The 27,164-nt window shown below is 40.2% G+C and overlaps 1 protein-coding gene across 1 annotated transcript in view; it reads right to left on the minus strand.

Moving 5' to 3' along the window:
* DGKI (diacylglycerol kinase iota) overlaps nt 1–27,164 on the minus strand; it is a 309,532-nt gene that overhangs the window by 162,067 nt on the left and 120,301 nt on the right. Inside the window, exons 2-4 of the mRNA XM_081957046.1 lie at nt 14,385–14,493; nt 8,667–8,762; nt 6,970–7,044 (exon numbers count right to left, since the gene is read on the minus strand). Coding sequence (XP_081813172.1) covers nt 6,970–7,044; nt 8,667–8,762; nt 14,385–14,493 — 280 coding nt within the window. The remainder of the gene's footprint in view (nt 1–6,969; nt 7,045–8,666; nt 8,763–14,384; nt 14,494–27,164) is intronic.

Consider the following 27,164-nt stretch of genomic DNA (forward strand, 5'->3'; position numbering starts at 1 on the left):
AAAAGCATCAAGAAATATTATTGACATGTAATAGTTATACCCAGTGACGTGCGGTGAGGTTTATGGCTGGTGAGGGTGGTGATGTCATCAGCGCGAGCCGCGGTCCCCTTCATGTTGACTCAGGAAGGCCGGGAATGGGACCACGTGTGCAGGAGGCTGAAGCCGCCTCAGCCTCCTGCACACATGGTCCCATTCCCCTCCTTCCTGACTCCTGAGTCAACATGAAGGGGACCACGGAGTGCACTCCGTGGGACTGTGGCTCATGCTCCGTGGTCCCCTTCATGTTGACTCAGGAAGGCAGGAAATGGGACCACGTGTGCAGGAGGGAGGCTGAGGCTAGAGGAGCCTCCTGCATACGTGGTCCCATTCCCGGACCATGTGTGCAGAAGGCTCCTCAGCGTCTTTTCCCTTTTCCCTTTTTTTATTTTCATGATGAGAGCGGTGAGGCTCTGCCTCCCCTGCCTCCCCTGACCGCACATCCCTGGTTATACCATATTTGATGTGATAAATGGAATGCAGTTTTGTATGAATGTATTGAACTTTTCAGCACTCCAAGCATTTTTAAAGCAAGGATATTATGAACACAAAAAAGAGGAAAGAAATGAATGCACCAACTCTATTCTCTCTACCACTTCCATCTGCAGAGACCATGAGAGAGAATATCCTTCCTCCAAAGAAATTCTCAATGTAATTTCAAATTGCCTTTTGTGGGGACTAACGCTAAGGGAAGAAACATAATTCTCTCTGGTGTCTCTCTTTCCATATACAATATATATTCCATACAAATGCTTACAGAGGTACACTTCAAACTAGAAGTGTATGCAGTGATGGGATTAAACCAGTGTAACAACCGGTTCTCTGAGAGCACGCACGCAGTGCGTTTGAAAACAGCTCTAAAACTTACCTTCTACTACAGCCCTGGTGAGTAAAATAGCTAAGGCGCGGCAATCCACTCTGCTGCGCCTATCAGCTGGGATTCAAACAAATAAAATATAGGACAGACTAGTGCAGGGGCAGGTGGGCTGGGCCATCTGATCACTGGAACTACCAGTTCACCCAAACCGGTCCGTACCGGCTGAATCCCACTCCTGAGTATATGTAATGGGAGCTACAAACACATTATTCATCTTTGGTTAATAAGGCATTTTTCCAGTACTTAGTGCCACTTGATTCCACTGCTTTTGCCACCCATGGCCATGTCCAGTTTCTGGGGTAGGATACAAGCAAGTACGTGGGAAAGAATCACTTATCTTTGTGAAGCCAGATTTCCCAGGTGGATGGAGAATGCCTCCATGCATAAATATAGTGTCTTCTTTTGTAATGTGCTCAAAGCATGATAATCAGAGACACGGACAGGAGGGCACATTTTGTTACCCAATTATGCTGATGATACCCATGGACAGTATGCATACCTAGGAACATCAGCTTATTTGAAGTGGATCATAGCCAACTCCCCCCAAAATATCAAACCTTTCTCAAATGCAACATGTCAATTTCTCCCAGAAAATATTCTATGCTGCAATAGTTAAGATAAAAGAGCAGAACAGGGAGGACAAAACTTCAAATACTCCCCTGAAGGATTTTGAGTCAAACAATAGGAGAGAATATTTGTAGCTCAAGGTTGAAGGGAAGATCCTTGGTGGTGTCTGAACTTGGTGGTTCTCTTTGTAGATGTTTCATTAGTAGCAGTAATGGCGTTACTTAATGAAGCGTCTGCAAGAAAACCACCAAGCTCAAAGGGTACCAAAGCCCCCACAATCTATATGTACTGGCTAGCAAACCTCATGGTAGTTTATTTGTGGTGAGTAAAAACATAAAGCGTTACCACCCACTAGTACATCCATACTATTCCATGAGACAATAACAGGAAAGGGCAATTTTTGGTGGCTCAGTGGTACATTGAATATAGTTTGCAAAGCTTGGAATGACATTGGGTGAAACATACAGAATGGTTCAAAGTGTTAAGAAATCATGCCACTAGCTTTCAATAACAGAGGTCAAGAAAAACTGCAATGAAGGGGCTGTAGGGTAATGTTTGGGATGAAAAAAATAATTGAAGAGAAGAAAGTGAGATCTTATGCGATATTCTCTTCCATGCTTTTTTCTGGAAGTCACATTTATCAATGATTTTCACTTGGTTTCAGTGCCTGATGAAGAACTTACCTTTCTTTAGTACATCTTCTTTTAACTGAATATTTTTCTATTGTTTTGTCTCTTGTTAGCTACTCTATTTTAAATATTTCACTATATTTTTAATGGACTGGCTTTTACTCACACCCTTGGAGATTAGATTTGAGGTCTACGGCTTGTCAAATGGCCTGTGGGTAATATAAATGGATCAGTAGCAACATGTCTGATACAAAATACTTTGCAATGAACGTTGTTATTCCTAAAAAATCTTGCCAATCATCATCCTTTTTTAGGTCAAGGTAAAGGTTCCCCTCGCGCATATGTGCTAGTCGTTCCTGACTCTAGGGTGGCGGTGCTCATCTCCGTTTCAAAGCCGAAGAGCCAGCGCTGTCCGAAGATCTCTCTGTGGTCATGTAGTCAGCATGACTAAACATCAAAGATGCACGAAATGCTGTTCCCTTCACACCAAAGGTGATCCCTATTTTTCTACTTGCATTTTTACTTGCTTTCGAACTGTTATGTTGGCAGAAGCTGGGACAAGTAACAGGAGCTCAATCCATTACACAGTGCTGGGGATTCGAACTGCCAAATTGCTGACCTTTCTGATCAACAAGCTCAGCGTCTTAGCCACTGAGCCCTCTTTTAACAAACCCACAATCCCTTGTAGGGTGGAGTCTGGACAACTGAATGGAGCTGGGTGTTTCCTGGCTGGATGCCCTTCCTGTCCCCAATGCAGAGTTATATTCAGCAGATCTATTCTCAGTGTGCCCGGAGAAAGAAATATCTGCCTCTACCTAGGATCGAACTCACAACCTCCTGATTGTGAGGCAAGAGCTCCACCTCTAGGCCACCCTACCATTCTACAAAATCATGGCCATGCAGGTAAAAATGCCAACATAGGGGCACCTGCATCACCTATGTGATATTACTAGATGTTATTGGGAGAGAGAAGAAAAGGAGAATGAGATAGCAGATATGCAGTCTCTTGCTAAATGTCATTAAATGAAATGTAATAAGATATTTTCAGCCCAAGTCAAATCCTCCAAAGAGCCCCAAATCAAGGACTGAGAAAATATAATTAATCTCCTACTGAATTCCCTTCACATTTGAGGATGAATATTTAAGATTTGATTCTATTTTGCAATTTAGAAATTGCTCAGGTACTGGTTATTTATATTCCTTTCCTTTCTCCCAGAGAAGCTCACAACTTACACAGTTTGCAAGAGAAGAAGTAAATAAAGTTTTAAACAAAATTAGAATAAAACTTGTTATCCTTAAAAATAAAGACAAAAATAAATAAATAAATCAAATTTCTAAATGTTCTAGGCCTATAGAGTTCCTGGAGAATGTAAGTAAACCCTCTCCCATTAATAATTGTTTATTTAAAATTATTTGTAGGCCAATCACAATATCAACCTCTAAGTGGCTCACACAACAAAACACCACCAAATCTAAGTATAAATCCATCTAAAATTATATTGCAAATACTATGCACTTCAGGAATATATGGTGATCAAAGTACAAAATTTAATAATCTGCCTTAAGTGTTGCCTTTTCATTTCTGGTAGCTTGCTAAATCATATCACAATAAAAACGCTGCCTAAAATATAATGATATTGTTTAAAATTGCATTTTAAACTCTAGGTATCCAACAGAGTAGATTACTTATTACTACAAGATAGGCTTAAGGGAGATTTAAATAATGAGCTGGCCATGAGTTTTCCTCATAAACTAATCTTGATTAACGTAGTTTATGAAGAAAAGGAAACCTACAGCCATCTTACTGTTAAAACCTCACTTAACTGAGTGGCAATAGCTGATCTAGAGTCCTTCATGACTATATTCACGATGAATTCTTTGAGACATCTTCAGTAACAAATTTGTAGGGGAAGATATTTCTTATTTCTGCTAAAGGTCTTCAAAAAAAATTTGAATTTGGAAGGCAAGTAAAAAAAGCATAACAAGAAAAATATTGAAGCAGGCAAGAGATGATGGATGCATGATTTTTTTTTATCGTTGTTTTGATTTGCTTTTCCCTTTCACTCTCTTCCTCTTAAAGCATAGCAACTAAAAATATTGGAGCGGACAAGAGATGATGGATGGATGGTTTATCTTTTTTGTTGTTATTCTGATTTGCTTCTCCTTTTCTTTCTCTTTTTTAGGTAGGTGACATGATTAGAAGTTAGATAGGAAAGAAAAAGTATTTTAATAAAGGGCTACATGATTAAAAATTAGAATAAGTGATAGAAATAAGAGAAGGAGGAATATTAGTGCATACATTTTTACATAATAAAATGAAAGTAATAATAAGAGAAAACTGTGGAACAACTGAACATTGATTGCAACCTAATATAAACGTGTATTATTATTAGAAAGACATGTTGATTGGATGTAGTAATTATGATTAACTTTATTAGTTTTATTTGTATTAGAATGTATGACATCCAGGTGCCACACTGTTCATGCATTGATTTGATACATTTATAAAAAAAGGGGGGGGGGACTTTAAAAAATAATTAAAAAAAATTGAACCAATGTGGCTTTTTAGAACTTGAAGTTTCTTCTCTGCCTAGCAATTTTTTTAAAAAAATATGCATTTTGATGACACAAACACACATCTGCAACGTAGACTAGCATTCACAATTAAGGCATCCCTTCATGCAACTGACAAAATCAGCTATTGAAAATAAAAGCCTATGACACAATGTAGTCATTGCTCTTTCATGTGCCACAAATCTATTTGCTTTTGGTAATCAAAACAAAATAGAATCAAACATGGCTCCTTGGTGATGTGTACAATTACCAGGATGATTGCTTCTTTTTTGTAAATAAAAAAAAACCACTGCCTTTATTCTTGCCTCCTCCACAAAGCTTATACAACATTTATATGTAATAGAAACTTGTATTTTCTTTCAAATCAATTAAAAATCAGACTCTATTTGCAGCACAATAAAAGGCCCTGATTTCTGGCATGAGATTTCATCAGGAAAAGGCTAGTTTGTGACATTATACTCAACTTGTTCATCACTAAGCAAAAAATAACAATAATGTACCCAAAACTAAATTATTCTTTAAAATATCACAGGATATTGTTCTCCTTGCAGTAAATTGAATCTGGTTACTCTCCTACAGCTGAAAGTATGTAGACATTCTCAGTCATCCAGGTCATGATTGTCCCAAAGGTGCTTTTTCAGGAGACAACTGGGCTTTCTTGTTTTTTCTTTTGAAGATGTTTCACTTCTCATCCAAGAAGCTTCTTCAGACTTATAAAATTCTGCTAATTAATCTTACAATAAAGTTAGTGTCAGGCCTGCAATCATATTCCTTTTAGGATCTTTGGCCTGCCACACTCGCTCTTATTTTACTATGCTGTTTCATTAGTGGGGTAATTGGGAGGGAAAATAGTAAGGAGTAGAATTGTAGAATGTGTTGTTGTCAAAATAAAACATTCCTTTCTAGAAGCCCAAGGTCATTCTTTGTCTCCGCACCTCTGCACCTGACCGGAACTAGATGGGTTGAAAATGCCAGTGTAGCAGAGGAGGATTGGACCATGTGATAGACTTGAGGGTGTGGGGACAAGATCGTGAACTTTCATCTGGGTGGGAACCCCAGGAAGCATTCAGATTCGGGCTCCCACAGATGTACCAACGTCTCTCTTATTAAATTGGAACTTTGAGGAAAGCTCTGCCTTGGACTCTGCTTTAATTCTGGATGATATTTGGAACGCTGACCGTTAGAGTTGGCACTGATGGATGGACTATCTTGTCTGAACTACCTTGAAAGACTGACAAAAAACCAGAAGAATTCAATAAAAAATGAATAGGGTAAGAACTGTATTAGTCTATTGCAGGGGTCCCCAACTGCCGGGCCACAGCCATTAGCCATTAGCTATTCGGAACTGGGCAGTAGAAGCAGCAGATGAGTGAGCAAGCATTGGGTGCATCCCCACTTGAACGAGCAGCAGGCAAGCGTGTGCATACATACCCGCTACCAGTGGTGGGACTTGAATAACTTAATAACCGGTTCTCTGGCTGGGTAGGCGTGGCCAGTTGGTCATGTGACTGGGTGGGTGACATCATCACCCCCAGCCCCGCCTCCTGGCCACTCGCGTCAAAGGCAGAGGTAGGATTCAGACGGTTGGGGCTAATCCCACCACTGGCTGGCCCCGGCCCCACCTCTTTTTCAGTCAGTTTTTGGACTGTTTTTGGAACATTTTCAGGCCATTTCCAGGCCATGCGCACATGCGCGTTTGCCGGCCATTCAGGCAGAATCATCCCCTCTTACCACTGATCCTCAAAGCCGGAAAGATTGGGGAACTCTAGTTTATTATGTCAAAAAATTATGAGGGGTCTGATAGCACCCTTTTCAACTGATATATTTTGTTTTTAAAAAGCATAAGATTTTATGAGCTATTGCCCATTTCATCAGATGCATGGGCGGATAGAAAAATGGATTTTTAACACATTATAATTACTAACGGATAAGGCTCTCGAAATTTGTCTCACCTATAGCCTGCCTCCGCATAAGCGACCATCTTCTCCGCTTTTTCTCTCTCTCCTCCCACCCACCTGCCCCCATTTTCGCATCTGACAGAAGTGAGTTTATGGCTTTTAATAAAATGTGTGAGTCAGAAAAGGTGCTACTAGATTCTTTGTGTAAAACTGAATACAGGTTACAGCCATGGCGACTGTTGTAAATGAGAGAGTGGAAACTGGGCATATAGAATGGTTGCACTCTAACCTAAATCTCACTTTAGATGCTGTTTCGATTTCTAAAACAAATGATGTTGTTGAAGTTTGTTCTTTGCCACATCTAGGCCAGCAGGTGGCATCATCCTACCTTTTCCAGTTGCTCCATGCAGGCGTTGTGGACCACAATCTTGCAGGCAGCACATTTCCTTCGGACAGCTGATTTCTGAAACATTAACAGAGAGAAAAACAAAGCAAAGGGAAGTGTCCATTTGTCCCAGAAGGTGCATGTAAACATTCTCTATTCTTAATAACTTTACACTCAAAATACATATGCAAAAATGTATGTATGTATGTATGTATGTATGTATGTATGTGTGTATATATATGACATGTGTGCGTGTGTGTGTGTGTGTGTATGTATTGTGTCACAACCCCTGGTATGCCAAATATGGGAGGGAACACACTGTTTCCCTTTGTCTGTCTTTCGGCTCACTCCAGGAGACCATCCAGGCAGAAAATCATATTTTTAATGTTGCCTTTGTTATATTTATCAGCACAAATACAACATATGTTGGCAACATTAAAAATAAAAATATGGGTTTCTGCCTGGATGGTTTTCTGTGATGAGCCGAATGATAGAAAGAGGGAGTAGTGAGCTCCCTCCCATATTTGGGCATACCGGGGGTTGTAACATACATACATACATACATACATACATACATACATACATACATACATCAAACAAAATGTTGTTGGTGACTTATTCAGTTTTTATTCTTCTTGCCAGACAAAAAGAGCAAAGTGTCAGGCCAGCAGTCATATTCCTTTTAGGATCTTTGGCCTGCCACACTCTCTCTTATTTTACTATGCTATTTCATTAGTGGGGAATTGGGAGGGGGAATAGTAAGGAGCAGAATGTGTTGTCGTCAAAATAAAGCATTCCTTTCTAGAAGCCCAAGGTCACTCTTTGTCTCCGCACCTCTGCACCTGACCGGAACTAGATGGGTGGAAATGCCAGCATGTCAGTGGAAGATTGGACCATGTGATGGGCTGGTGGGTGTGGGGGCAAGATGATGAACTTTCAACTGGGTGGGAAACCCAGGAAGCTTTCAGATTCGGGTTTTCTACAGATGTGCCAACATGTCTCTCTTAAAAAATTGGAAGTTTGAGGAAAGCTTGGACTCTGATTTAATTTTGGGTGATATTTGGAACACTGACACAAAGTTTTGCTATGATTTCTCTCTTTCTCTCTCTCTCTCTCTCCCTCCCTCCCTCCCTCCTCTAATTTTTCTCCAGAGCAACTGCCCTATGAACTTAGTTGTATGACCCAAAATAACTCATTGAATTTCTATGAGTGATATGAATTTAACCCACACTTCCAAGTTCTAATCTGACCACTACATCACACTGGCTTAAAGCGAATAAAATGAAACTGTGAAAATTATTCCTATTCAGCGGGGAGAGTTGGGTGGTTCAAAATTAGCAAGTGGTTCTTTGCCCGGTTGTCAGGTGGTCGTGGCCTAGTCAGCCTTCTGCACCATGCTGGGGGGCATTTTTGCCCTCCCCAGGCTCCGAAGGCCCTCTGGAGGCGAGAAACAGGCCCATTTCCGGACTTCCCGAACTTCCGTAGGCCCATTTTTCGCCCTCCCCGGGCCTCTGTGTGAATCCTGCACTTATCTGCACTCAAACTGGGCCATGTAGGAAATCCTGGGAGGTGATACCATCTCCCTCTAAGGCATTCAGATAGTACAGACATGATTCCACCATGTTCCAATGGAGAGAGTTCACAATGTGTATGTACACTGAATTGATTTACTGAAGAAATTCTGAAAATAGGACACTCACTGAGAATTTAACTTGGCAGCCTTCCTCTCCCAGGTAACACAGATCCCCAGATACATTGGTCTCCAGCCAGAGATGTTCGCCATTTATTGCATTTTCCTGGAAGGACAGATACATACACAGATTGCTTCTCAAACAAATTGGTAGCATCGGCTTTTTTTTGGATCTTGTTAATGCCGTGCTTTCATAAATTAACTACTTAACACGTTTACATTGAAATATCTTATTGACTATGTGAATACAACATTAACAAGGTGATTTAAGAGTTTTAAAAAAGACACATACTAAAATATAATCGGGCTAATTCTAATAATATATGTCATTATTATTTTTAAAGAAAAGAAAATATGTTAATATTTCCATGCCTCCCAGGAATAGAATAGAATTTAGAATATAGAATAGAATGGAATGGAATAGAATAGAATAGAATAGAATAGAATAGAATAGAATGGAATGGAATGGATTGGAATGGAATGGAATGGAATAGAATAGAATAGAATAGAATAGAATAGAATAGAAAGTAGAGTAGAGTAGAGTAGAGTAGAGTAGAGTAGAATAGAATAGAATAGAATAGAATAGAATAGAATAGAATAATTCTTTAATGGCCAAGTGTGATTGGACACACAAGGAATTTGTCTTTCATACATATGCTCTCAGTATACATAAAGAAAAATAAAATAGAATACATTCATCAAGAGTCATAAGATACAATACTTAGTGATAGTCATAGTTTACTAATAAGCAATCAATCAACATGGTTATAGTCATAAGTGGAAAGAAATAGGTACTAGGAAAGAGATAGATACTAGGAAGGAAAAGAATAATAATAGTAATATAGTCTTAGTAGATAATTTGACAGTGTTGTGGGGATTAGTTGTTTAGCAGAGTGCTGGCATTCAGGAAAAAAACTGTCCTTGTGTCTAGTTGTCTTGGTGTGCAGTGCCCTATAGAGTCGTTTTAAGGGTAGAAGTTGAAACAATATATGTCCAGGATGTGAGGGTTTTGTAGATATTTTCACCTCTTTTTGACTCGTGCAGTATACAGGCCAGTGATGGGTTTCAATTTTTTTAGAACCTATTCTATAGGTGTGGCCTATTTTGTGGGAGTGGCTTGGCAGTCATGTGACCGGGTGGGAGTGGCACTCTTGATGTCACTCACCAGGAGATGTCATGGATTGGGTAAAATGTGGTGAAGCTCACTTAACCCTCTTGCTTAGCAACCATTTTGGGATCAATTGTAGTCATAAGTCAAGGACTATCTCTGCCTTCCTCTGCATGGCAGCCTTGTCCTAGTAAACTATTTCTCCTTTCTGGCAATTTTCCTCTCTGTTAGAGGCACCAAAATAATCCATACAATGTAAGGTTTCCTGCTGCAACAGGGGGTTGGACTAGATGACCTCCTAGTAAATTCTAGCCCTAAATTGCTGTGCTGTTTTTCTTTCTTTCTGCTAACAAAGAAACCTGCCTGAGATTCATTTCACATGCCTGCCAGTTAGAGATAATGAGATAATGACCCTAGAGAAAGTTTGGCTCCATTCACAAGCCTTTTAGAAACACAATGCTCATATTGCACAAACCCCAAAACTTCGAAAACATAAAACCGTATAACATATAACCATATAACCAATTTGTTCCTTCCTGCACCTTTTCAATTTAAAATTATTAAGACTTGTGGACTTCAACTCCCAGAATTCCACAGCCAGGCATGCTCAGTTCTGATTTAAAGCGACAGCATTTTTTTTCTCCTTTGCGAAAGAAGTTTCCTTCTTTCTTTTTCTTCTCCCTTCCCCTCCTTCCTCCCTCTCTCCCCCCCTCTCTCAAGCACACACACACAAACACAAGTTGGATTAGATATCTTTTCCAATGGCTTGAAAGCAGCTCCTCTGCCACACACACACACACACACACCATTCCCCTGCTGCCTTCCCCAAACACCCCCCCCCATTGCAAATAGCTCTTATTTCTAAGTAAACATATAAAAATCCATGCTGTTTAAAAGACTTGCACAAATGAAAAAGAACTAGGAAACACTGATGTTCTACAGAAATTGGCTAAAAGTCTGAAGTCAACTTTAGAAACCTCTGGTCTATATTTTGCTGTTGTTTCAAGTTTTTTTTTTTTAATCTTGTATTTCAAAATGCAAGAATTAAGACCCAACGCAGCTAATAATTATTCCAATCATCCAAAAGTTGTATCAAAAAGTCTGTTCAATGCATAAGGGTCATATGTGAATCTGAACCTTTTTTATTGTTTGACTAGCTGATAACCTGGCGTTATCCAAGTATTTATTTACAGGGGGGAAATGTCTAACGTAATTTCTAATGTTGGATTTTCCCCCTTACCAGAGGGAGCCCCCTTGTGAAGCCGTTACCATGGCAATTCCACTGCGCTGTACAGTAGAAGCCAGTACGGCAGTACGGTACAGCAGGCTGTATCTTAACAGAACACACATCCCAAGGGGCGTTAGGGGTGTCTTACTCCCACAGTATTTTTCTCCACAGAGCAAGTCATCTGTGTATCAAGTTTGGTTGAAATTGCTTGAGGTGTTCCAGAGTTATGCTGGAAAACACACACAGAGAGAGACAGAGAGAACTGTTTTGATAGATAGATAGATAGATAGATAGATAGATAGATAGATAGATAGATAGATAGATAGATAGATAGATAGATAGATAGATAGATGATAGATAGATAGATAGATAGATAGATAGATAGATAGATAGATAGATAGATAGATAGATAGAGTATTTTTTAAATTGTAAGTCACCCAGAGTCAGTGATTGAGATGGCAGCTATAGAAATTGAATGAATAGATAAATAAATAAATAAACTTGCTGAAATAAAAGCTATTCACCTCTCATTCTGACGTTTATGCAGCTACTTCATCCAGCCATCACACAATTAAACTGATTCCAAAAGCTGCTTACCGAGACCTCTAATGTGAAGTAAATCAGAATGCCTTGGGTCCCACATTTCACTCAGCCACAGTGAGCCTTATAACTCCAACCTGTGTCATTTGTAAGCTATGATTTAGGGTTAAGTATCTTGGTTGATGATTTAATAAACCCTGGTTGCATATCTGCCATCTGCCATGGTAAGCATAGCAGATATGGAAACCAAGCTTTTGACTCAGAAGGAAAAATAAAAATGCACATAAAATCTTGCTTTATCTAGTAGACATATAATAATCCCAAGGATTTTATTGCATCTATCGTTTGGGGCACATTCATGACGATGTTATCAAAATGCAGATACCTCCATTGTTCCCAAATTCATCTAAATACATATTTTCTGCTTGTCTTGATTAACATCTCAAAAGCCTCAGACAAATCATTCGTTTGCTTCAGATTCTCAAATTTGGTTGTTGATGATGTGCCATCAAGTCTCTTAGGGATTCTTAGCGACCACAAAAACAATTTTCCACGATGTTCAGAAGACACTCCATAATGGACTGCCATTATAATTGATACAAAAGAATGTGAAATGACATTTGCCTAATATATTTTTACTGGTATATCAAACCCATGCTTTGGGAACCTGTGGCTCACAATTCAGGACAAATTTAAGAAGAAAAAAAATAAAGCAGTTCTGATACAAGCTTTCACCCAGCATACAAAAAAATCTAGATGCAGATATGTGAAATGAGAAACCCCCCTTTTTTTTGTTGTATGAGTGCATACACATAAAACACGGAAACATATCTATACATATATGCACATGCACACACATGTATACCTACAAATACACACAAATAAACATAAATGCACATCAAACTGTGATACATTGCACAGAACTGACATTTTGGCTTCCACTTTAAAAAAAAAGTCACAAAAGATTTTTGTGCCTCACAACCAGATGGTTTCTGATAACAAGTTGCTTACAGACCTGTATAGTAACCTTTAAAAACTTTTAAGACTGCAAAAATAATTTAGTTTTTTTTTTATTTTTAAAGTAACATCAATCAAACAGTGGGCTCATTGCCACTCAACTGTTTAAATCAGAAAATACCAAAGTCAACCTGTGTTGATCTTCTTCCTGTGGATTCATATTCACATTCTATAGATCTATTCATAAAACCTGAAAGTTTAAATAGATTTATATAGATTTACTTAGCTGCATAAGCTAAAAAGAAGTAGATTTCTTTCCTGTATGAATATTACAATAATTCAAATAAATGTAAATAGAAAATTTGCTTCTATTTATATTTATTTGAAAATTCAAATCTGTTGAGTTGGGGCTTTTTTACACATTGGTCATTTGACTTCATGATTCCTAATAACCTAGCACTTAAATGGGAGTTTAACGGGAGCTCACTCCGTTATGTGGTGCTAGGGATTCGAACCCCCGAACCGCCAACGTTTCTGATTGCCAAGCTCAGCGTCTTAGCCACTGAGCCACCACATCCCTATTATTAAATTTACACCTTGCCATTTTCCGGAAGGGCCCAAGATGGCTTATAACACTAAAAAAAAATATTATATAAGCATTACAGGAAAATCAATATCATTAAAATCATTGCACTGGAGATAAAAATATGGAGAGGTTGCAGGGAAAGTAGGCAGGAGGAAGAAGGGAAGAATGTTAGATTGTACGAAGCATGGCACAGAGTTTAGGATTAACTCAAACCTTAGTTTAATTTTCATTGGCAATGCAAATGAAAATGAATTTTTCTGATTTATTTTACAGTTGTAGACACCCAAAAGCTGTGATGTTCTCTATCATTAGGTAAAGTAAAGGTAAAGGTTCCCCTCGCACATATGTGCTAGTCGTTCCCAACTCTAGGGGGCAGTGCTCATCTCCATTTCAAAGCTGAAGAGCCAGTGCTGTCCGAAGATGTCTCCGTAGTCATGTGCCGGCATGACTAAAAGCCAAAGGTGCACGGAACGCTGTTACCTTCCCACCAAAGTAGTCCCTATTTTTCTACTTGCATTTTTACATGCTTTCGAACTGCTAGGTTGGTAAAAACTGGGACAAGTAACGGGAGCTCACTCCATTACGTTGCTCTAGAAAGTCGAACCACCAAACTGTTGACCTTTTTGATTGACAAGTTCAGTGTCTTAGCTACTGAGCCCTAAAAAACCTCAAAGAATTTATCCCTATGTTTTCAAGTTGAACTCCAAGGAGATTTAACCCTAACCCTAGCCCTAAATTAGAATAATTTTCCTTGGAAATGGAATTTCCCCATGTATTTTATTGGAGTCCACAAAGAAATCCAAATGAAAAGCAGTCAGTCATTTTCCTTAGAGAACCTCTAAGGAATTAAAAATGGCATATTAATTTTCTCTCTCTGTCTCTCTGTCTCTCTGTCTCTCTCTGTCTCTGTCTCTGTCTCTGTCTCTCTCTCTGTCTCTCTCTCTGTCTCTCTCTCTCCCTCTCTCTCTCTCTTGCCTTGATGCTGATCCTAACAATACCAGAAGCCGACAGGCCACCACAATATCTATGTGCTTTTGCCTACAGCTCTTCAAATTTTGCAGAACCTTCCATCTTCCCTCGGTGTTCCAGGATGACTAGGAACTGCAGAGAGTTACAGGTACAACAGCTGAAGTGCCACAAGTTCTCCATCTCAATCAAAATGCAAAATGAATCAGTTACCATAAACGCAAGACAATGTACAGTCTCTATAGTACATAATAAATACCAAAACATGGTTCATAATAGCTGTGTGGCATTTACATCAGTGATAGAACATTATATGCAGGGTTTTATAAAAGGAAAATCTTACACTCCATTCTAGTGCCATTCTCGGCTCCTTCACAGGTCCATTACTGATGCCCAGGTTGAGGTTTTGAACAGGAGTCAGATGTTGAAGGCCAGACCTGGAGATTGCTTTCCTGTAAGAGAGGGAAAACAAATAGAAATTTAAAATGATTGAATTTGCCATCCGATTCATCCCCGACCGGTAGCCTGCATGTAAAAAGCATTTTTAAAAAGGAACCATTTATTAATCATGTGCCACTTCATCAGCAACAGGGACTGATCCCCTTTCATGAAATTACTTGGGTGTACAATGTTGTTAATTAAAGTTGCTCTCTATATGAATTCAGTTGGAAGAAATATCTACATAACATAACATCCTCCTTTAGCCAGGAATTGAAGGTAGCTGTGAGTACAACGAAGCATTAGTTTTATTCAGTTTCAATTTAAACTAAATGCAATAAATAAATTTTCTAGATCTTTGTTCTGACCTACACTTCCTGAGACAGTACAAAGCACACACTTAGTCCCCAAACCCCTCTTTTTAATTCAACAGCTGTCAATTATGTTCGTTCACAGCCTGTAATAAGTCACAAATAGTTTGTAAAGAGTTTGACAGAAATCTGCCAAAGTCTTTCGGGATAAGGCTGATAAGCACCCACCTTTAACTCCCTTGAAACACTGCCAAAGACCTAATTGCCAATTAGTTTTACAAGGCCACATGGAGCACAGAGTCAAAATGGAGCTTTAGAATTGAAACCAACCAGAACGAACAAAGTTGTTTCCTGCAAAGCCTCATGTGCTTTTGCTCCTTCTTAATGTCTTATGGGAGGGGCCAATCATCTCCAAGCCTTACTCCCAAGTCGCTCCTTTTGTCTTAACTGTTCTTGCCTTCTGGCAGCTCTGCGCATGCGCGCACTTGGAACAGGCTCCCCCTGTTCCTCTGCCTTGCTGATGTCCAACTCTGGAAGCTCTGAAGGCAGCACATAACTCCTGGGTGGCCCTGGGCCCCTCTTTGCCTCCGATGTAGAGCCCTCGTCCGAGCTTTCCCCACACTCCAGGACTGACCCATGTTCTTCCCCAACCTCCTCACTGTCCGACTCTGCAACCAGCTCCGCAGGTCATTAGCGGACCACAACAATCTTTCTGCTATATCCCTATTAGTCTCGGTTGGTTTTGCATTATCAGATGATTTTTTTCTAACTGTTCAATATTGCTGTTTAAATTTGATTTATGACTATTTCATATTTTGTGGTTTTTATTGGACTTTCACTAAGCTGTATTAACTGGAATCTGAGCAATCTAAATTCACACAAAACCAATTATTGGTCAGCATGCAGTGCAATCCATAATATCATCAGATGGATCATGACATCAGTGCAAAAAACAATATGAATTTTGCAATTTGTGTTGGTCACATCACTATATTTTAAATCACCATGGCAGTAATTACATTTCTGCAGCAATACAATTCTTTAAAGGGAAAATTCCAGTCTTGTTGTTTTTCTCCTTATTTCAGAAGCTGCTCAGTCTAAATCAGGGGTGTCCAAACTTGGGAACTTTAAGACTTGTGGACTTCAACTTCCAGAATTCCCCAGCCAGCCATGCTGGCTGGGGAATTCTGGGAGTTGAAGTCCACAAGTCTTAAAGTTCCCAAGTTTGGGCACCCCTGGTCTAAATGTTTGAAAGCCCTGATCCATGTCCTTTATTCAACTTCAAATGTCCTCATTCAACTTCAGCTTGGATGCATTTTTCTTGGGGCCGACCTGAGAATTTGCCATCTTGGATTTTGGCTGAAGCAAATCGTTTAGGGTGCGTCTCTCGTTCATTTCACCCTACAGAATAGGCTCTCCTCACCACTGAGGAGGCAAATTGATTCTGATCTAGAGTATTATGGTGTGTCTCATTCCAGGCAATATTGTCTCCTAGCCCAGATAAAGCTTCAATCAAATTCAAACAGAGGTTTTAGATTTATAAAATGACAGGGCCAATAATCAAATTTGATTGTGGTGCAATTGCAAGTTCCCCGTGGACAATTCCTAGCTACTTCTATAATATTCTGAATATTTCATACAGGAGGCTATTCACCTTGGCCAGGGATGGTATTCACTTACCTTCCCTACCAGTTCGCAAATATGAGCGCGCGCCCACATCTGCGCTTGGTTCAGGCTTCTGTGCATGTGCTTTGGCTTTTAAAAATGGCCTAAATGGGATGCCGTACAGCTGAGATGAGTGGGCAGGGCCACCTGCGATTTCCGCGACCAGTTCAGGCAAACCGGTCCGAACCAGCAGAATACCACCTTTGACCTTGGCTTATATTAGTATATTATAGACAAATATTCTAGTCTCCCAAACAACAATCGTACCTGTCTATTCAGGTACAGAGATACAGACAATAATCTAACATTATTGTACTGCTCATTGTCCCATTGATGACATCAGACATTCATAAAACTGATCAGCAGAATGTTTAGTTGTCTTTCTAATCAAGAAACTACAATTATCCTGTCATAAAACCTAATTTCAACAATCCCTACAAAGATTGCCAAATTTCTGCCCTGGCTTGCAGCTGCTGTTACTCTCTTTTCACTACTACAGGGGTGTCCAAACTTGGGAACTTTAAGACTTGTGGACTTCAACTCCCAGAATTCCCCAGCCAGGGGAATTCTGGGAGTTGAAGTCCACAAGTCTTAAAGTTCCCAAGTTTGGACACCCCTGCCCTACTGTTTCATGGAGGAGAGTTGTCCTTTATTTTAAATTTTATATATTTGTGTTTTATTGGTGTTTCTGTATTTTAAATTCTGCATTTGTGTTGTATTGGTCAATTATTATCCATCACATTCATATCTATTTCCACACACACTCATACCCTTATTTTTGCCTAATTGTTCTAGTAGTTCATTTTGAACACACATATGAGCTTGTAAAATACATCATTTTTATGATTCAAAGGAGATAAATTTAGTGGGTTTTTTTGCCAAGGCCTCACATGGGAAAAGCATCATGTAAAGTATCTTCCAACCTACAGTAGATAGAATGGACTATTAAACAATCCTTTCAGCAGTTATTTTAGTCTCTCACTCTCTAATCTCCTCTGTAGAAACTCCACATATACTTTTTATAGTGCCAAGGCTATACCTATTCCTGTACGCTTCCCGTTCTATTTATATATTGCATGGATGTATAGCTCTTCCACCTCTTTCTTCCCTTTTCTCCAGATCTGCCAGTTTATGTAGTTATGAGACTTATAATCAGCTTCCCCAGCCTAATTATCAAGTACTAAAAACATGACATAAATACCCATTACTGAAATAAGTCTAACTCTGCTTGGCAGATATTTTGCTGCGTAATAGCAATGTGCTTTTCTTGCCGGAGCATATTGTTGAGAAATCATTTTGACTGAACACTACTAAACAAATAGCTTCAAATGATCTATTTTAAAATGCCTCCGAGATTGCGTTCATGCCAATACGTGGCTGTCATCACAAGAGAAACATCAAAAGTGTTCCTGGAGCTCACATGCTGCCGAGTCCAAACCCAAAGAAAAACACAGTGAATTCCAATTCTTGATTTGCTTACACCTAACAGACAGAATCTTGCCAGACTAAAGCTATAACCTTCTAACCTAATAGAAATTACCTGGGAGATTCTAGGGCGTGACTACTCTCAGTCCTTTCCTCCCTCTGCCATCCAGTTCAGGACTGAACAGTCTCTTATTTTGGACTCCCTCTGGAATGTACAGACTCTGCCCTGGGAAACTATGGTGCTCCTACCAAGATTTCCCCCCCCCCACTTTTTCTTCAGATGCACATCCATCACACATCCATTCTTCCTGTAACAACATTTGCAAAGACATGAAAAGGCATTCCTTCATTAGAAATGCTTTGTACTATGTTCAAATGACAAAAGTAAGAGCTTACAAGTTCTTCCCTGATGCTGACCAAAAATAATTTGCCACCAGGAGTAGTGCGCCCCCAGGACTGTTCCCACTCACCATTATTTTCAGAATCCCTGCTGTCCTGTTAATATCCAGTCTCTCGTTTCCTGTGATTCAAGTGCCCCCAATATGGCATCCCCTAACTATGAAGCTATGTTGTTTGTAGTTATATTCAACTGAAGAATAGCAATTTCGGAAAGCTGATATGACATACATCTCAGTAAGTTGCAGCCTGGGATGTCATCAGAAGTGGTATTCTACCAGTTCGGACTGGTTCGCCTGAACCGGTAGCGAAAATCATGGGTGGCTCCTCCCACTCGCCCCAGCTCTATGGCATCCCATTTAGGCCCCTTTTAAGCAAAAAGCACATGCACGGAAGGCTTAGCACATACATGGAGGTGGTGCATGCGAGCAAAGTTAGCACCTGTACGCTCACATTTGCAAACTGGTAGGGAATGGATGTCATGTCTAAACATAGTCAGGTCTTGGTTAGTTATCGAATGAGAGACTGGGAGAGTATGCCATGGCTGTAGGTTAGCTTGGAAAATTGAAGTGATATCTTAGAAGAAAGAGGTAGGGAAGCACTTCTATGTTGTTGTCCATAAAATAGCATGAAATATCCATGAATCCATCAGGAGTTAAACTTGCTACATTTTTTAAAAAAAGCTACTTCTTCTATCATATATCAGATGAAAGATTTTGTCTGGATTTACACACTGCCCTAAACCATAACATGATTTATTTGGGTTTGTCACATTGAATTCAGACAATGTGACTTATAAGCATAAATTATGGCTTTGTTTCATAGATGAATACAGTTAGCCCTCGACTTAAACGGTAAAGGTAAAGGTTCTAAACGTTAACCATTGCTTGTGCAACTGTTTTTTTAAAAGTAAATAAATAGGACAATTGAGGGTTGTACATACAAAGCTACTCTGATACCAAGAAAAACAGCAAGTGCATTATCTATCATTATCTATCATGCCATGGTGGCGCAGTAGTTAGAGTGCAGTACTGCAGGCAACTTCTGCTGACTGCCGGCTGACTGCAATTTGGCAGTTCAAATTTCACCAGGCTCAAGGTTGACTCATCTTTCCGTCCTTCCGAGGTGAGTAAAATGAGGACCCAAATTGTTAGGGGAAATAGGCTGACTCTATAAACCGCTTAGAGAGGGCTGTAAAGCACTGTAAAGCAGTATTTAAGTCTAAGTGCTATTGCTATCTCAGACCCATTTAGGCACTGAAGAGCCTCAGAATTAATGCTTAAAAAGTGGAGAGCTAGGTGGAGTATAGGTGGGAAGAAATGATTGAAGAAGTACAAACTGGACACAGAGATTAATAGGCTATCAGGTGAACAAATAAAGTAAGAGTTAAGATAGGAATAGATTTGGAAAAATATAAGCGCAATGATCAAATGAGTCAATCCTAAAGGAAATCAACCCTGAGTATCCTTTGGAAGGATCCTTAGTCCAAATTTGGAAGGATCTTTAGCTCAGATATTTTGGCCACCTAATGAGAAGCAAGAACTCATTGGAAAAGGCCCAGATGTTGGGGAAAGATTGAAGACAAAAGGGGACAGCAGAGGCTAAGATAGCAATATATACTGCTTTACATTGCTTATATACTGCAAGACTTATATACTGCTTTACATTGCTTTACAGCCCTCTCTAAGCAGTTTACAGAGTCAGCATACTGCCCCCAACAATCTGGGTCCTCATTTTACCCACCTCGGAAGGATGGAAGGCTGAATCAACCTTGAGCCTGGTGAGATTCAAACTGCCAAATTGCAGGCAGCCGGCAGGCAGCAGAAGTAGCCTGCAGTACTGCTTTCTAACCACTGAGGCAAACTCTGGGAGAGAGTGGAAGACAGGGAAACCTGGTGTACTGTAGTCCATGGGATCACAAAGAGTCGGACACGACTTAGTGACTGAAGAACAACAACAAATCAAACACAAGAAACACTAAACCAGATCAAAAAGAGTAGCGGGGGTGCTGGTGGACGGGACTGTTTCTAACTCACCCCAAGCAAACTTGCCTCAACAAATTCTATGCAAAGCATAAGACAGAAATAACACAGCAGAAACGAATGCATTCCCTTGTCCCTTTCCCGATGATGGGCAAATGCTCTAATAGGCAGAGTTCACAAAGCTAATAAAACATGTTGACTGGCTACAGGGAATATCCCAGGCAATGCTTTGGATTATTTTTAGAAGTAATGACATTCATAATTACAAAAGCTGGGATTCTAGCAGGGGTTAAAATAATGGGAGGAAAATGATGAAGCATTGACTCAGTATTTACAAACATGATAAACTTTGCGGCCAGCGTCATATACAGAATTATTACACCGCTACACAATTTGCCATTAGTTTAAACAAAATCAAATCCTGAAATGCATCTAATTGACATTAAGCTCACCTTGGACAATAATCGATGGACCATATCAGTTCATAAAGTAAATAGCACATAAAGTGAATGGCAACAGATGGTACACAGCCATATCCCAGATATAGTGTTTCAGGACAGAATGAGAAGTGGTGAATTTCTTGTAACAAAACCTCTCTTTGGCTCAGGCTTCCTGAAAAGTGATCTAACAATGGTAATCTTTCCAGGAGGTTATTTTGACTACCTTTTTCCACCAGCCACTTCCCAAACCTGCCAAGCAAAGATTTATTATTTTGAATCTGGAAGTAAACAATGACAATCCACTATGACATTTTATAACAAGTCAATTTGAACTCTAGTTAAGATGGAAGGCCGCATCAGTGGTTGGTTCTGGCCAGTACACCGTATGGGCATACTGGTGGCAGCTGGGAGCAGCGGCCACCGTACCAGAATGGTGTTTTGGAGGGCCCACCCATCTGCCCGCGTTCCTTACCTGTATTTAAGCTAACCAGGCTATTTGTGCACACACACGCAGCATACAGCACCTGTGCGACCTCCACCAAGCAGCTGGAGCATTGCAAGACAGGGGTGCGTATGCATGCGCAGCATATGTGCCCAAGGTGGACACCTGGCCCTGTCACAGCACACCAATTGTGATGGGATCCAGAACCCATCACTGGGCTGCATAACGCGGTGGGATTCCAATAATTTAACAACCGGTTCTCTGCCCTATTGACCAGCTGGGTAGGTGGGGCTCGGTCATGTGACTGGGTGGGCGTGACCACCTCAATGTCACTCACATCAATGGGTGCTTCGCCTTGGCTGTTACAATGTAATAAGGGTTAAACGGAGAGGCAGTTTCTGTAAGCAGGGCAATAAAGATTAGGCTAGAAACAACACCAGAATGTTTCCTTCCTGCCTTCCTTGCAGGATTAGCCCTGTAAAGTGGGAAAAAAACCAAAAGGAGATTTCTTCCAACAACTGGTTCTCCCAACTGCTTAGAAAGTTAACAACCGGTTCTCTTGAATAGGTGCGGACTGGCTGAATCCCACCACTGGCTGCATGTCTGTTGCAACGAACAGATCCACAGAACAAAAGTTGTGACCCACAACATTGACTGCCTCAAAATCAACAACAAATTCTCAAGACGTTTGAAGCCAGTTTAAGCAGCACTCCAACAAAACCTACTGTATATTCATAAAACAGAGATAATTTCCTTAGCATCCATTCCCACATTAAAATCCTAGCAGGATTGAAATACAGCCATGCCTACACAGGTGAGTATCTGCCTGGGGGAAAGCACAATGATTATCTTGATTGTCTTGTCCTCAACTTTCTGTCTCACAGGTAGTCCTTGACTTACAATAGTTCATTCAGTGACTGTTTGAAATTACAACAGCCCTGAAAAAAAATGACTCATGGCCATTTTTCACACTTATGACCATTGCAACATCCCCATGACCACATGATTTATATTAGGATGCTTGAAAACTGACTCACATTTATGTCGGTTGCAGCATCCTGGGGTCATGTGATCCCCTTTTGCGATCTTCTGGCACGCTAAGTCAATAGGGAAACCAGCTTTACTTAACAACATGTTACTAATTTAACAACTGCAGTGATTCAATTAACAAATGTGACAAGAAAAGTCGTAAAATGGGGCAAAACTCACGTAACAAATTTCTCACTTAGCAACATAAATTTTGGGTTCAATTGTGGTCGGAAGTCAAGGATTATCTGTACAGTCTTTCAAAGGATGGTTGACTTCATTGGGGACATCTTCCAACACAATTCATATAGCAAAGCAATGTCTCCACAGAACTGAAAACTCCCAGCCACAGGGATACAAATATCAAAGGCCTTAAAAATTAATGCTAAACTGAGAAAGTGCACATGTTCTCGACAAACACTTGGCTGTACACTTCTATTCACAGAAAGAGATTCTTTCTAACTGGCTTGCAAAGGAGACTTTGTTGTGGTTTCTGGAACTCTCAATTTGTGATAAGGCCACACTTAGAAGCTGCATCCAGTTTTGGTCGCCACGATATAAAAAAGATGTGGAGACTCTAGAAAGAGTGCAGAGAAGAGCAACAAAGATGACTAGGGGACTGGAGGCTAAAACATATGAAGAACAGTTGCAGGAACTGGGTATGTCTAGTTTGATGAAAAGAAGGACTGGGGGAGACATAATAGCAGAGTTCCAATATCTCAGAGGTTGCCACAAAGAAGAGGGAGTCAACCTATTCTCCAAAGCACATGAGGGTAGGACAAGAAGCAATGGGTGGAAAGTAATCAAAGAGAGAAGCAACTTAGAACTGAGGAGAAATTTCCTGACAGTTAGAACAATTAATCAGTGGAACAACTTGCCTCCAGAAGTTGTGAATGCTCCAACACTTGAAGTTTTTAAGAAGATGTTGGGTAATCTTTTGTCTAAAGTGGTGTAGGATATCCCGCCTAAGCAGGGGGTTGGAGTAGAAGACCTCCAAGGTCCCTTCCAACTCTGTTATTCTATTCTAATTTATTTAAACCTGGTTTGAAATAACCTTGCTTTCCATTGGTTTGTTCTGAAGTTCCTGGAGCAGAAACAACAGCTACTTCGTTGTTTCTTAAACTAGTTTAAGGCCTAATAAATGAGTATCTAGTGCTCTGTAAACCTGATATTTCTGAAGTAAGACAAGGGTGTCAAAGTAACATCCTAAACAGGCTTTTCTTCACATCTGGAGCTCATCTATGGGAGTTCTTGATTTTGATTATTTGATCTCTTTCATACAGTAGGGAAAGTCTGCCATCAAAATGGGGAAAACTCTGGCAATTTTCACCAGCTTATACAATTGTATAGAATTATACTGTGTACCTGAAGCCTTTGTCACACAGTAGCTATCACCCAAAAGGAAAGGCAAGCAAAATATTTTAATTAAGAGGACTCCAAGTTTCTCCTATTCACAATGATGTCACAAAGAAAGGATAGTTCCTTTGTATAGTGAATGCTGGGGTGGAGGGACAAAATACAGTAAGAGAGGGGCAAAGTGAGAACAACGTGTAGTAAGGACAAAGCAAGGAATAACGCCATGGTGACCGGCAACTCAGGGCTGATTTGTATCAAGAAAAGAAATTCAGAAGGTTTATTTCAGTGAATAATAGTGTACATTACCGTAAACACTATACAAGTATTTTAATGTTGCAGATTTGCAGTATTATAAGTGATACTGATATTATATAACACTTTTAATTAAGCGGGTACCTTGAATAAACATAACTTTGAGTTTCAAATAACACTGATTTCTGTGGAGATATTACCCAATACAGAAGGTAGACTTTATAGTTAAGAAGATCCCTAAAAGTATTTTTCATTAAGGACAGCCAGAATCACCTGACAGCCAAACACTGAAATATCTCTCTGTTTCTGTAATACATTGTAAAATAGCACAGAGATGCCCACAACCTTAAAATTATCTGGGCCTGTGCAATTCTTTACATGAAGAATCTCAGAAAATTGACTTTTTTCCAAAATGACTGACTGCAGTGTCACCATTTCAATTTAGGATTACTGCTTCTTCACTCTCCCTACCTTTCTGAAAGTCTTCAACTCACCCTCATTGCCAAAACAATCTAGGAAAATGAACTGAGTCAGCCAGAAGATAAAATTGTAGTTGGCTAAGTTGTTAATATTACTTTTTTTCAGAGGTTAAACTGCTCAGTCCTTCTAGCAGTGCTGCCAATATGTAGAATAAAAGTATCCAAACTTGATAACTTGAAGACTTGTGGACTTCAAATTCCTTGCAGATGGAGGAATTCTGGGAGTTGTAGTCCACAAATCTTCAGGTTGCCAAGATTTAATACTCCTGGTGTAGAGAATTAGGAAAATCACCTTGAGACATGCAGGAATCATTATCTGGGCAAAAAAGTCTGAAGCGTTTATTTAAGTCTGGAAATTATAAGGTAACATTCAGAAGAGGCTCAGGAGGCACTTCCTTAATTCACTGAACTATAAGAAAGGGGAAGGTATAGTATACTCAGGGGTGGGCTTCGAAAATTCCAGCAATGGGTTCACTACCCTGTTGTTGGGTGGGAGTGGCCATGGTGGGTGTGGCCTAGTCGGCCTCCTGCACCATGGCAGGGGGAGGGTTTTCACCCTCCCCAGGCTCCAGAGCCTTTCTCGAGCCTCTGGGAGGGCAAAAACTGCTTCCCTGGGGGTCCAGAGGCCCTCTGGAGGCTGGAAACAGGCCCGTTTCCAGACTTCCAGAACCTCCGGTAGGCCCATTTCCCCCCTCCCCGAGCCTCCATGCAGGCCCTGCACTTACCTGGCATGATGAACGGGCTGCGCTGAGACTCCTGGGAGGGGTGGGGTGGGATGGGCGAGACCAGCCAGGGGTGAGATTTGGGAGTTCGCTGAACCGCGCAGAATCTTTGCTAGAAGATTTCCCGAACCCGTGCAAACTCTCAGCAGCCCACCCCTGATTATAATCAGTCAAATAAGAGTCTATTATTATAATTAATCTTAATAAAACTAGTTCTAGTATTCCTGTGGAGTTTATTTGTCGGTCTAGTGAAGTGGTTCTCAACCTGTGGGTCGGGACCCCTTTGGGGGGGTCGAACGACCCTTTCACAGGGGTCACCTAAGACCATCGGAAAACACATATCTTTTTTAAAAATACAGAAAACATGAAATAATTTTATGGTTGGGGGGTCACCACACCATGAGGAACTGTATTAAAGGGTGCAAGGCATTACTCCCAGAGAAATATAACATATAAAAGATGATGGTAGATTTGCAAGTTTGCATCTGAGCAGCCTAAGAAAATTCTGGGAACTTTCTTTGGAAATGGGAAACCAAAAAAATAAAATGATGCAGTCATTTGAACAACTTACAGTATTAACCCTGTTTAGATTGGCTTCATTTATCAGCATTTTTCAAGCTGAAGTATTACTCACCTGCCACTGGCTAATCCACTTGTTTCCAAAATATGGCAAGACTGTCTCTATGTAAGTATCTTGGCACATAAGACAGAACGCGGATTAAATGATCAGCTATGAGAACTACATGCGTTTATAAGATCTGGGGAATTTGACATCACCGCTAAGATGAATACAATTGAGCAACAAATAAAATAAAAGCAATTAGCTTTTATTTCTCCTATATTATGCAATAAGGGCACACCTTCAGATTATTCTCACCTGTTTCCTTCATTTCCTTCACGTTATGCAAGACACCTGTCACTGCATCAAAGAGCATATGACTGAGATGGGGAAAGTGTCTTAAAGCTTGTTCTGTCAATCTTTTTTCCTTGCCCCTGGCCAATACAAAGACTAAGGAACATTTCTGAATATTCTATAACTCCAAGAGACTAAGAAAGCTATTGATCAAGACAGACCATTGATCTCATAAAAATACCACCTAGAAAATTGATAATATCTGAATAAAAATGCCTACTGCTTAGTTTTGGCACAGGTTCAGTGAGTTAGAATCCCTTTTGCTCACAATTTCTAATTCATTATTATTATTTGAACAGGGTAAATTTATCTCATTCCCCTAACTGTACTCCTTTTGTACAAGGTGAGGAAGTGGTGGGCTGCTACTGGTTTTAACAACCGGTTTAGTGAGCGTGTACTTTGCGTGCATGTGCAGTGCTGAAAATGAAGCATTTAGCATTTAGAAACTCAGCTGTTTACTTTCCAAGTCAGCAATGGTAAGTAAAACAGCTGTGGGGGGGGGGGAAGAGAATCAGCTGTGCCGCATGATTGAGATGAGCTAGAAAGCAAGAAATAAAGAACAGGATAGAGCAGGAGCGGGGCCAGCTGATTGTCGGAGATACCAGTTCGCCCGAATCAGTCTAAACCAGTGGTTCTCAACCTTCCCCATGCCGCGACCCTTTAATACAGTTCCTCATGTTGTGGTGACCCCCAACAATAAAATTGGTGTCTCAGTTCCTAAAACCATCGAAAATATGTGTTTTCCAATGGACTTAGGCGACCCCTGTGAAAGGGTCATTCGATCCCCAAAGGGGTCCCGAGCCACAGGTTGAGAACCACTGGTCTAAACCATCTGATTACCAACTGGGGGGGGGGGTGTTGAGAACGAAACAACAGCTGTTCATTACAGAATCTTCAAACCGTACAGCAAATAGGTTTATCAAAATTTGGCACTAATATTTATGTGAAATTGGGTTTAAATTCCATAATCAATTCAACTGGGGAACTAATGTCAGCTTGGGATAATTTTATAGCAAACTGAAAGGAGAATGGAAGGGGAACCTTTTGTGTGTGTGTGTGTGTTTTTAAAAAGAAAAAAAAACCCTTCAGGGGGAGTATTACTCATTTATTTTTATTTAGTTCCCCGTTTTATTTATATCCTTTTTTTTCTCTTTGGTTGTTGAAAGCATGTGACATGCAAGAGTCTCCTAATTTTATCTCTGCAATAACCCCAGTGCAAAGTCACTCAGTGAACTCCAAAGTCAAGGGAGGACTTGAATATGAATCTCACCAATAC

Source organism: Natrix helvetica (assembly GCF_964273705.1).
Source record: "Natrix helvetica genome assembly, chromosome: 6".
Classification (NCBI taxonomy): domain Eukaryota; kingdom Metazoa; phylum Chordata; class Lepidosauria; order Squamata; family Natricidae; genus Natrix; species Natrix helvetica.